General features: G+C 31.6%; 1 protein-coding gene across 1 annotated transcript; it reads left to right on the top strand.

Annotated features, from left to right (window-relative positions):
* Window positions 1–7,014: 7,014 nt before the first annotated feature.
* Window positions 7,015–10,999, top strand: LOC148202751 (uncharacterized). The gene is made up of 3 exons (XM_088108520.1): window positions 7,015–7,477; window positions 8,508–8,638; window positions 10,029–10,999. The coding sequence occupies exons 1-3, from the start codon at window positions 7,232–7,234 to the stop codon at window positions 10,774–10,776; spliced, it is 1,125 nt and encodes a 374-aa protein (XP_087964646.1). The 5' UTR covers window positions 7,015–7,231; the 3' UTR covers window positions 10,777–10,999.
* The last annotated feature ends 1,563 nt before the right edge of the window (window positions 11,000–12,562 follow it).

Below are 12,562 nucleotides of genomic sequence, written 5' to 3'. Positions count from 1 at the left end.
AAACATCATTATCATTAATTATATTAGATCTTTTCAATGTTCTTTCACTAAAAATGACCACTAAGTAATTGGTAATTAAATAAATAAGTCTATAAACACGTGTAATAAAAATGGACATTTATTATTGTCTGATTCAATAGCTATGTTAAAAATATAAGATTTACTAAAATTCTTTAAATCTTTTTATTTTATTATAAAGTAATCAAAATTTATGTCGAGTTATATTAATGTATTATAATTAAATTTTAGCAGTTTGATGTTAGTATATTTATCAGGTAAGTATTATTTTAATAAAAATATAGGCGTATGGTTGATGTTGATTTTAGAAATACAATTAATATTTTTTAGGCTTAATTACCTACTTAGTCCCCATGTTAGGAGGTAATTTTCTGTTTAGTACCGGTTTTAAAAATGTAGGCATTTGGTACCTATGTTTTGAAATTTGTATCAATTCAATCCTATCCAGTTAACGGCGTTATAATTGATGCGAGAAATTAAGGACGTTAATGATAGCCTGGGTGGAATAGCTATCAAATGTTTGAATGCATCTTCATTAAGGTCCTTAATTTCTCGCATCAATTATAACGCCGTTAACTGGATAGGATTGAATTGATACAAATTTCAAAACATAGGTACCAAATGCCTACATTTTTAAAACCGGGTACTAAATAGAAAATTACTTCCTAACATGGGGACTAAGTAGGTAATTAAGCCTATTTTTTAAGGAATATTTACTCTTATAAACACTAATATACTTAATATTTATAAAGATCCTAACTTTTTTACTCACTTGAACGTTGAAGAGTTTTTTACAAGTCAATTTTTCCCCTCTCAACAGTAAGGAGACCCTTTCTAGACAACTAGATCTCTCAAAATCACACTTAGGATCCTGACATTTGTATGCAAGTCCACGATTAAGATCTTTATAAGATCATTTAGCCCACATGGGGCCTCGGTAAAACGTTTCCCCGACCTAGCCTCCTATATATGATCACTAGTCGAAGGTTCTCACAACTCTCCCACGTGATGGAAGTCAACCGTGTGACAATCCTTTAGCAAGTACAAATATTCATACAACAACATGATGAACAACACAGGCAACATGACGTCGAGCTTGAGGCCCTACGCACCTAGCAACAAACGAACCAAAAAAAGCTCCAACAAAGGTTGACCAACCTTGAGAACGAGAGGTCATCCCTCTAACCTCGCCTTGATCCCAAGAAAAGGACGGTTGGAATTCTCGAACGAGAGACAACCTGCCAACTTGACGGGATTCAGGTGGGAGCTAGGATCGCTCTCCTCAACGCATAGCTCAAGAAGATTAGACAAGTAAGTCAAGCATAGAGCGGAAGGAACCTGAGGACGTTCTCGGCACTCCGATCGTGACAACGCTGAGCTCGAAAGACACCAAAGTAGGTAAACCCAATGTAAAATAGAGAAAAATCGCAGACACTCTCATCAATCCAAATAAGAGCATGCATAGGTATCACAACCGAAATGCAAAATCAATGGAGTACCGGGATTTCACAATGACCTTGACAGACAAATAGACCAACATAAATGACAAGTTGTCTAGATATACAAAAAATCCTCGATGATAAAAACATAAACTCAATATTATATATCTTGATATATGAAGAAATATAATTTTCACCCGTTATATTTCAAATTAGTCAGAACCACTTGATCTACAAGTTTCATTTTTATTTTTGTCTTGCTAATTTTACTATAAAGGTAATCAACATCTGTCACTTTGAAATTTAAACAAATCACTCTAATGAGATCTCGCGGACTTTAAATCCAAATTTCAAGTTGTTGTGTAAGTAAAGACACGTAAATTATTATCTGTACCAGTAGGGACCGGACGTCACATAGGTCGGACATCTACAGGTCGACGCAACAAATCGGACGCCCATGTGTCCGAGATCACGCAACCTCACCTCGTCATTCGGATACATTAAAAGGCTAGCCGGACATGCCGTTTGCTACACATGTCGCCTATAGGGGTCGACTGGTTCAAAAGCCGAACTTTATGAGACTGGCCGGCCATACCGCTAATTAACCAGGTTTAAGGTAAGTTGAGGTTAAGAGCTATTGGGCTGAATTTGGGCCGTGATTAACTTTTCACTAATCCCAAGCCCATAGCGAAAACTATAAATACAGATCCAGGGTGAGTGGTAGATAGGTTGCATTTACTGCACATTTATTACTGTTCGATAGAAAAACGTCATTGCTCTCAACTGACTTTGGCATCGGAGAATCTTTCGCAGGTCTCCCACCCGCGGACTGAGGAGGAAATTGAGGAGCGAGTACGGAGGACCGGACACACGAAGTACGAGCTGAGGAGGACGTGGAGACATTAGACGACACAACCCTTCACATCTGAAACATTATCAATTATTATATTATAGTCAAAATATATAACTAAGTATCTTTAATTCACAAATCCTATAATTTTAAAAGGACATCAACTTTAGATGAATAACGCGAAACTTATGCAATTGGGAAAGGTATTTCTTCAAAACCAAAGCATTTTTTTTCTTTCTCCTCTATGTATTACTTTCTAACCTTTATCAAAAGTCAACTTGTCTTAATAACTAAGCACGTTTTTTCTCCAAATTATCAGAAGCAATCACCCACTTTCACGTCAAATCCTTCTCATTTTTCTCAAATTTCCTCTCATTCCTTTTATTTTTTATAAAATTAAAATTAAAATTTAATAAAATAAAATTAGGTAGGTGGTGGCCCACCACGGGTTCAACCCGCATGAGCCAGGTTTAAATGAGCCGGGTTGAAATCAGACCCGCATAAAAAAAATACAATTTTTTCAAATCCAATCCGGCTTGAATCTGTGGTGGGCCGGGTTAGCCCACAGGTTGTGACCCATTTTGACAACTATAATTTAAAGTATATAAATAGATACAAATTTTATTTTACAACTCAATTTTATAAGTTTGAGTTAAATTTATAATTTACTTTTTAACATAGTTTTAGAATCATTGTTAAAATATGTATCTTAACCAAATTTGTTGTTTTTTTAAAATTGAAAATTCCACATCAACTAAAAATAAAATAAATTAAAAATATATAAATAGATAAAAATCTTATCTTATAAATAAATTATAAAATTAAGTTAAAATTCATTTCTTAAGATATATTATTCGTAGTAAATTAAAAATATCTAAAGTAACCATTGATAAACACATATAAAACTGGGAAAACTCAAAACCATAGCCATTCAGGAAGCGCAGACATGAAGAATCTCACATGGATGAGCTCTTGAGAACTGTAAAAAAAAAAAAGATGAATACAATCAAGAGGTTCTCTGCTATGGATGTAGAAAATCAGGGTACATGAAAACATATTGTCCAAAGTTGAAGAAGTCAAAAGTGAAAAATAAAAAATAAGAAAAATATGACAACTACGTGAGGAGACTCAAACTCAAGCTTAAGCATCATACAATATTTTAAAATTATTTTGTGGCCATAAAAATACAACAATAAATATTAGAAAAAAAAAATCTTATTAAATGGTTTTAGTTTGTATGTCTTGATCAATGTTTCGATATTAAAATAATAACTTCTTACATTACAAACCACCTTTCATATTGAACATTTCAAGAGAGGACTTGATCAACATAATTGAAGGAAAGGTAAGACCATAATTATTAATATTCTAATACTTTCTAATTCATATTCCTAGCTCAAACTTGTACTTTGTAATAGAATATTAATTGTTTAATTATGATGAAACTTCTACTTGTAATCAAATATTAATTGTTTAATTATGATGAAAGTATGCGTGTTTAGTATCACGGGGCCTATGAAATATGGTGTGACCCATATTCTCTGAATGGGTCTTAAAGCCTCCTTCTAGTGGTATTAGATTTATTTAACTGTTTCACTTCTCCCCTTAATTTATTCATTAATTCACTTGTTTTTGGATGACAACTAACATAAATATTATAAGTTTTTCATCAAAGTGCACATTCTTTTCATAAATTATTGGAATAAGTAGTTTTTGAGAATACAAATTTTTATCGTTGGAGAAAATATAAGACCCAAGAAATATTTTATAAAAATATTTATAATATTGAATATTTTATTATAATGTAAAATTATAGGAAATTTTAATTTAGTTAAAAGTTTTAAAAAATGAGCTAAGTTTAAGATAATATTAAAATTTGTGCATGAGAATTAAATTAATTATATTTACACATGGTGTTAAAAAATTATTAAGTTTTTACATAAATATTAAAATAGTTTTACATATTAAAATAATATTAATATTTGAACATGGGAATTAAATTAATATTAAAAGTTTACATACGGGTATTAAAATATTATTAAAAAATTTCACATGGATATTAAAGTAATAGTTTAAATTTGACTATAAAAGGAGAATGCTACATAAATGAAAAAAAAAAGTGTGAAACTAATATGCAAAATTCTTTTAAGAAAACTTAGTGATATTAATAACCATATGTTAATATTATGAATTTAATTTCCAGGCACAAATTTTAATATCAATTTTTTAACTAAATTAAAATTTCCTATGGTTTTATATTAATTATAATAAAGTATTTCAATATTATAAATAATTTTTATGAAATGTTTTCCTACTCTTGAATTATAGCACTGTCGAGATTCTCACCTCCTATATCTTCTACTCTTGTATTTACACACGATCATCCAAAAACAAATACATTTAAAAAATGAAGGATAAGCTAAAATTTGATTTAAAAACTTAAGGTTTTAAATAAAAAGATAATAAAATTAACAAGTAAATAACTGCACAAATTACAAATAATAGAAAATAACCAATTACATATCTATAAATTTAGAATATAACTACACCACTTTTATAATTCATACAACCAAAATTTAAAGCTCAGTTTCTAATAAACTCGTTCATATCTTAATTAACCATAAACAGAATCTTCGAAAAATCGATGTATAAATTAGTATAAAAAGACAGTGCACCTATCATTTATAAATTTATAATTCTTTTGTATCAAAAATTCAACCATATGGTCGTGTAAATTTAAATCTACTTGAGAATGGTTATTACCAACCTTTTAGATATAAATCTTCCTCAACTCACCCAACTAGTTATTTCATGATAGGATGATGTGCAGCATACATCTACTGTTATTTATACATCATAATATGATTATACACAAAGTACTTTTTCTCCTCTCAAGAAAGACTACACATTCACTTGTTAATCCTTTTAACTCATATTTCATGAAGCCACACGCATACATCATTTAAGTCAATGTAAATATCAGTCACTCAACACCTAAGTTATTAAATTTAAGAGTTGAGTTTAATAAACTCATAAGAGTTTACTTTACATGAAAATAAAAATTATATGAATAACATATTAATTCAAATAAACTCATAAAATTATATAGCTTCAAAATCCTCCATTGTTCCAACAAGATGATGTTTGAATCTAAATATGCATTCACTCATAATCTTGGAGCAATGGTTATATTTAACTTTTCTTCCATTACCACTAATATCAAATTCATGTTTCTATCCACTGTTTGATTGATTTTTCAGAGCATTTTTACTTGGTTTAATACCAATTTTGGTCTCTAATTTCGTTAGGTGTGTTCAAAGTGGTTAGGGTTCCTTTGTGTTTTAATTTGTAGGTTTATTTGTGGTTGTTTGTAGCTCAATGATGGTGGCAGCACAATTTGAGAGTTTTGTTGTCGTGCGATTTCATGGTGGAAGAGGGTGATTGCATGAGAATAGTGTTGCTCGAAGGTTGAAGGAGAATAGTGGTTTGCGGTGGTGCTTGCGAGGTTCTTATGAGTGCGATTTGGTTTCTAACGGAGACGAAAGTCGCAAGAGATTGATTTGCGAATTTGGGAGTTCTCATGGTTGACGATTTAGGGTTTCTGAAATTTGGTGAATTAGGATTTCTAGAAATTAGGAATTTAGGGTTTGTTGTAGGTAAGGGAGGATTTGTGGTTGATGGAAGAACAAAGTAGTTCTCACACGAAATTGTAAGCATGATTATTGTTGCACGGAAGGGAGGATTTGTTTCCATTTAATCTATATTTATTTTCTAATTTTACCATTTAAATAAATGTTTTATTTCTAAATTAATATAATTATTTTATGAATTTTACTAGTTATATTTTCTTTAAAATTAACCGTTTCTTAAACTTAATCATTTTTTAATTATAAAACCACTTACAAAATAAACAAATATTTTTTACAATAAAATTAAAAATAAATATTATTTTAGATTAAAATTATTATTTTAAGTGATTGTTTCATTTAAGTGTTTTTTTATTTGACGATAATTTTAAATTTAATTATTTTTTAATCATAAAATTATCTACAAAATAAAAAAATAATTATTTAAAATAATTAGAAAAACTATTTTAATCTTTTAAGTAATAACAATAATTTTATTATTTTTTATTATAAAAATGTAAACACACACAGGCTCATATATTTTCACTAGTTTGATTAAAGTGAATTCTTATTTTGTGTAATTTAAAGAATAAAATAAAATAAAAATAAATGATAGTAAATATTTAAAATTTTTATGTTTGTTAACTAATAGTAAAATATGCATATTATTTTAAACAGGCTTTAATTGAATATAAATTAAAAACTATTGATGTATAACACAAGAAATAATTAATTACATAAATAATTTTAATTTCTATTCTCTTTTCCGTAAACACAATTTTGACTTCCATGTTATTTTTTGCTATCATTACAATCTTCTATTTTGTTTTTAATATATTTTGTGTATTATTTAAATTATTATTCGTTAATCTAAATGTTGAGAATTTAAAATTATCAATGATTATATCGTTAAAGCTGTGTAAAAAAACTGAGGTCAAATTAGCACGTAATATCTAGTGAAGATTTTAATGACCGAAAATCTATATTCTAATTTTGTATTTTTCTTCCTCAAAAACTTGTTTCTCTAAATTTAATATTAATTGGAATATTTATTATTTAAAACAAAACAAAAAAAAATCTTTCTAACTTAAACTGAGAAAAAGAAAGAGAAGAGAGAGAAAAGAAATTTCCTTCGTTTTCCGAGAAAAAGGAAGAAAACGCTGACAAACAGAGATCCGTGAATTCGAACGAAGCGGCATTCGTCCATTCGTTCGTTCGTTGATTGATCAATCGATTGATCGATTCCAATTCATATGAAAATGGGTTTGCGATGTTGAAGCGTGGGTTGAAAATACGCGATGGAAAGGGAAAAGTGGAAAGAGAATTGCAATAGCAATAGCAATAGCAATAACTATAGTAACACCAATGGATACTGTTACGATAGGTTTGTGTTTGATGATTACGACGGAGAGGTACCCAGCGCAGAACGTAGTCCTGCTAAGCCTTCTTCGCTGAATTCTTCGCCTCCCAGACTTGGATACATTGAACACCATGTTTCCAAATACGATACATTGGCTGGTGTAGCTATCAAGTACGGTGTTGAGGTACTTTTATTGTTTAATTCTTTCTTTTATTTACTTGTTCGTTTTATAATTTTTGCTCTCTATCAGCTTGATTCTGATTGCTTGAGAAACTATTGGAAATTGTGTTGCTGATGGTTTAAGTACACGCGCTTGTGTCTTGCCCCATCCGGGAAGCTGAGCATAAGATTTTAGGGTATGAGTCAAACTCGTACAAGGGGGAATTTGATGATCAAAGGGTGTCATATATCAGCCAAATTCACGGAAGTTGCGGTTTGATGAATAAAAAGTACCGTGTGCGTAAGACTCATGCAAGGACGAATTTAATGATGAGAGAGGGTCGTTAATGAGTGAAATTCATGCCAGCGGGAATTTTATGATGGAATGGTACCATATGAGTCAAATTCACGCAAGAGGGGATCCGGTGATGTTATAAAAGTCAAATTCACGTAATTTTTGTGGCGTGAGATGGGGTTGCAAACTATGTTTTGAAAAAACTTAGATATAGTTTTTTAGGTGCTTTTGATGTTGTTTTCTAATTAGAATTGCAGTTTGATTGATAATGTACCATGAACTTTGATGCAAAGGTTTGTTATTTGGATTATCTAGTTGAAATTTCAATTCTGATCAGAAACTGTACCTGGGGATATTGAATTAGGATTTAGCAGATGGACGTGATATGATATGATCTCCTCTTGAGACGTTTCGGGCAGAGTCATCATTTGTGTATGAGAAAAAGTTAAATGACCGGAAATTTGAGGCAAAAGTAAGACGAAGAGATACTATTAATAATGGTGAAAACTCACGTTGTTTTCTGTTTTTAAATGGTTATGGTATTTTTCTTTGCATTGGTATTATTTCCTTGTCGATTTCCTTGGTTTAGTCGGTTCCGAATGTTTGCTGAACTGTTTATCGTTTTGCTTGCCTTTCTCTGGCACCACTTTTGGTGGGAGCACTGTGTTGAATTCTTTTTTCTGAAGTTTTTTCTTTTATCAATTTGAGTTGTACAATGAAATGTAATTTCTTCTGCTCTATTTTATTTGGAAAATTGTAGGTTGCAGATGTCAAAAGGTTGAATAACCTTGTTACGGACCATCAAATGTTTGCTCTTAAAACTCTCCACATTCCGCTACCTGGAAGACACCCCCCGTCACCTTGTTTATCAAATGGTTCCAGTACTCCTGGGTATGTTTATCTTTGTTGGATTGAGGAAAAACATTAAATACAAGAAACTAAGTCTTAGGGAGCATTTGATGAACAGTTTAGGCCGGGACAGAGCATCACATGTAGGTCATGTTCTATATTTGGTATATCTTAAAAACAGTATAGAATAGGGGACATAAGTTTAACTCATTTAGTATATTTTGGTTCCTCTTAAAGGGTGGAGCTAAGGAGAATGTAATAAAAAATGTTCCAGTATGTTTTAGTTGTGTGTCAAATGCTACCTCATACGTTTTGGTGCTACTGAAATATTTGAGAAAAGTATCTTGTATACAACAAAAGGGAGGTGGTGGGTGAAGAATTTCTGATTTCTTACCTTATATGAGCTTTCATAGGGAGTTTGATATTTTGGTTTAGTGTATTTCTTGGGCATGCTTGTACAGCCTGAGCAGAAAATGAAGATTAAGGTGAGAAACTGATAACACATTTAGAATGAAATTCAATACTGTAGTTTTAAGACTATATTCGCTGTCATTGTAAAACCATTTTGTATGCTGTAATTGAGCAAAATTAAATCCTTAGCTTTGTTCCATCATTAGGTCAGTTTATTTTTAGTTTCTTGTTTCTATAATATCATTGAGATTTCTGTTATTCTGCTTTGTTATCTTTTGAACATGTTCTTCTATTTATCATGTTTTTTTCTTCCTTTATGTATGGCTCCTTTGTTTTCTTCTATAATATGTCTGTGTACTTGCTTTCTAGATAATTACTATGGATGAATCCTGTATACTTGTTTTAAAGATTGTCATTTTGATGACTGTGAATTCACCAGTATGAGTATAATTTGTTGTTATACATTTGAGGTGCCAGGTCTTTATTTGTTCAACAGGCTTAATATTGGACTTGGGTACAGAATCTGTTTTCTGATGGATGCTTAAGAATAAATTATGGCCATGGTTGTGGCAATAACGATTGCTTATAATGCAGTGTAAAATGGGTTGGTAATGTTAATCAGTCATAGGAAATTTACATGGTGGATAATATTGCTCATCATAGTTTTTGAAATTTGTTCTGCTGGTTGAAGATATATTCCTCTGTTTCTTAAATGCTTCTTTTGTTTAAACTTGCTGCCTAAGACTTTCATTTTATCTTAATTACACTGTAATTGGGTATCCTTCGGGCCTTGTTATGACTGTAACCTGTCATTTGTATTAATTTCTTACCATATGAAATTCTGTGAACAGGAATTGGGGGCTTATGTAGAAATTTCAGAAGAATTTGTAATTAAAGATAATAGATCTATAATATGCACTATTTATGCTGTTTTCAATATTCTTTTTATATCATCACTACCTTGTGATTTCTTTCCAATTAGCATTTAAATCACTTATGGCCATAAATGTTGTCTCTTCAGATATGGTAATTCAGATCACAATTCTCCTACTACTCAGGCACACCATGATCTGCTTGATTCATTCCCATCACTTAAAATGAAGTCATCTGAGCGGAAGGTCTCACCAGCCATGAGCTCATTACAGGGTTTCTATGGACTTAAAGGGTCGTCAATTCCCTCAGAAGATGGTTTCCCCAGAAACTTACCTACGTCTGGCAGACCTCTTAGTCATCACCGGAAATCTAAAAGCTTGGTCAATGTAATTTTGGAAGAGATTATGGAAAAATCAAATGAGGCATCAGCTGCAATAACCAAGGAAGTTGACTCCAGCAAATGGAATTACAATCTTGTCCAGAGACGTCAGAAATCTGTGGCGGACTTTAGCAGGATACCTGAGCTGCTTCTGAGGGAGGATAATAGCAGCACTGGTGTTCTTCCACCAAGAACTGGAAAGGGCTTAGCTCTGAGACAGAAAGTAGCTAGCCGAACTACATTGGCAACTGATTCCGAGCAAAATGGTTTGAGTCCTGCGGCAATGGGTATGGGGGATGCTACATTAAATGAAGGTTCATCCAGGGTGAGGAAATCATCAAGTACTTCCTGTTTACATGATCAAGATAACAGTGGCTCCTCATCCATTTGGCCAACCTCAATGTGGAATTTGAAACCAGATTTGCAGGCCCTCTCAACTGCAGCCATTGGAAAACCAATCTTTGATGGCTTACCCAAGCCAATAACTGGTCGAAAAAATAAAGCTGCACTTGATTAATGTATAGTGTCCATATCAAACACAATTTTGACCCCGTTTGAGAGGTTATGGAATCATTAGCTGCTACACCAGTGGATAGATTGGAGGAAGTAAAACAATGTAGAAAGGACATAAAAAAAAATCAAATATCACATTTATTTCTTCGAATAGGGGGCATTACTTTTATGCCAGAAAATACTTCAATTTATTTATTTATTTTTAAATGTCTTGGCTTCCTATTGTCCATCTTAAAAGAAAATACAGGGCTGAAAGGATCATAGTTCCTAACCTTAGGTTTCATATAATCATTTTTTTAGTTGTAGTGATTCTTTTGTGGGTTTTGGAAAAACAAAGATTGGTGAATGTACAAGTTTGGAACGGCTATTTCTTCCTACACAGTAAGAATCTCGGCCTGCACCTCTAAAAAAAAATGAAATGAATTTAGACTTCTGTTTCTTACAAAAAATTTACGGGAATAGCTTCCAGTACATCGTCGTTTTTCTTTCTGCATCCTTACACTTCTGGAACTTATTTTCCGGATAGCAAGCGTCTTTGTTACGGAAAAAAGATTCGGTAACTTTTTTGATGGGATGGATAAAGAAATTTGACAGGGTGCAACACCCAAGTTTTTCATGTTCCCTGACAATCAACTCTGAAGAACTCAACAACCCTTTCAGGAAAACCTATTCGAGAGAGAATTCAACACCTTTGCAGAAGACTTATCCCTTTGGGAAAAATCATTGAGATGCAGGAGCAATTCCCGAAGCCAGTAAAGCCATTTCAAAACGTAGAATCTGAAACGTATTTGAATATTCTGTAAGGGATTATCCTTTAGAATGGATATTTTTACTATTTGGGAGTACGCGTTTTGAAGTTACATAGTGAATTCATTTGAAATTCTTAGCCTGGAAGATTGTTGAATTGTGGCATGGAAATGGAAGCTAAATAATGAAGGTTGCTGTTGTCCTGTGTTGGATTTTTCTTGCTAGTTATTCTTGTTTGCTTCTTCTGCCATTGGGGTTAAGCTCAATGTAAAAACTCTTGTTGCTGACAAAATAATTGTACAACAGTATATAAAGGAAAAGTGCGATTGGACTAATTCGTATTGTGTTAATCCCTACCATTAGACTTCTGTTAACACTCCAAAAATTTTCCAAGAATTCAAGTTCATTCTAAGTTGAACAATTTTAATTTCTTCCTTTATTCTTTCTGCACCCATCTAATATTTGATATTTCCATTTTACCTCTCATTTAAATTATATTAAAAGTCCTAAATGATTAATCTCTCTCTATCCTGCACCTTTTTACCTACACCTATTCCGAAAGTTTTATTAAATGCATCTTGAGATACGTATTTCAAAATGTATTTTAGAATGTAATTTTTTTTAAATATTTTAGATTGTAAAATTCATAACATATTTTCAAATCCAGATATGATTCGAAATACATATATATTTTCTAAATGTTTTGAAATATGCTTTTATATTCGAAAGTAATTTTTGAAATATACAATTCATAATTTATTAAAAAATAATTTGAGATTTGAATTTCATGGATAGCAAGAAGAAAAAAATGAGTGTGTAAAAAGAAACAACCTTAAAGAAGTGGGCAAAATTTTTCGGCTCTTCTTTCCTGTTATTTCTTCTCTACCTTCTGTGTCTTTTTCAGGCACCTTTATGAGAAAACTTAATTGAACGAATATAACTTGAAAGATCGTTAATCTCGATCTCATAAATCCATACATTATTGAATGAAATTCCATATGAAGATAAAAGAAGATAAGAAAAAAAGATAAAAGCAAACTGAT

Source organism: Vigna umbellata, chromosome 3 (assembly GCF_029865625.1).
Source record: "Vigna umbellata cultivar VRB3 chromosome 3, Vumbellata_1.0, whole genome shotgun sequence".
NCBI classification, from domain to species: Eukaryota; Viridiplantae; Streptophyta; class Magnoliopsida; order Fabales; family Fabaceae; genus Vigna; species Vigna umbellata.
This window is presented reverse-complemented; position numbering and strand designations above follow the sequence as displayed.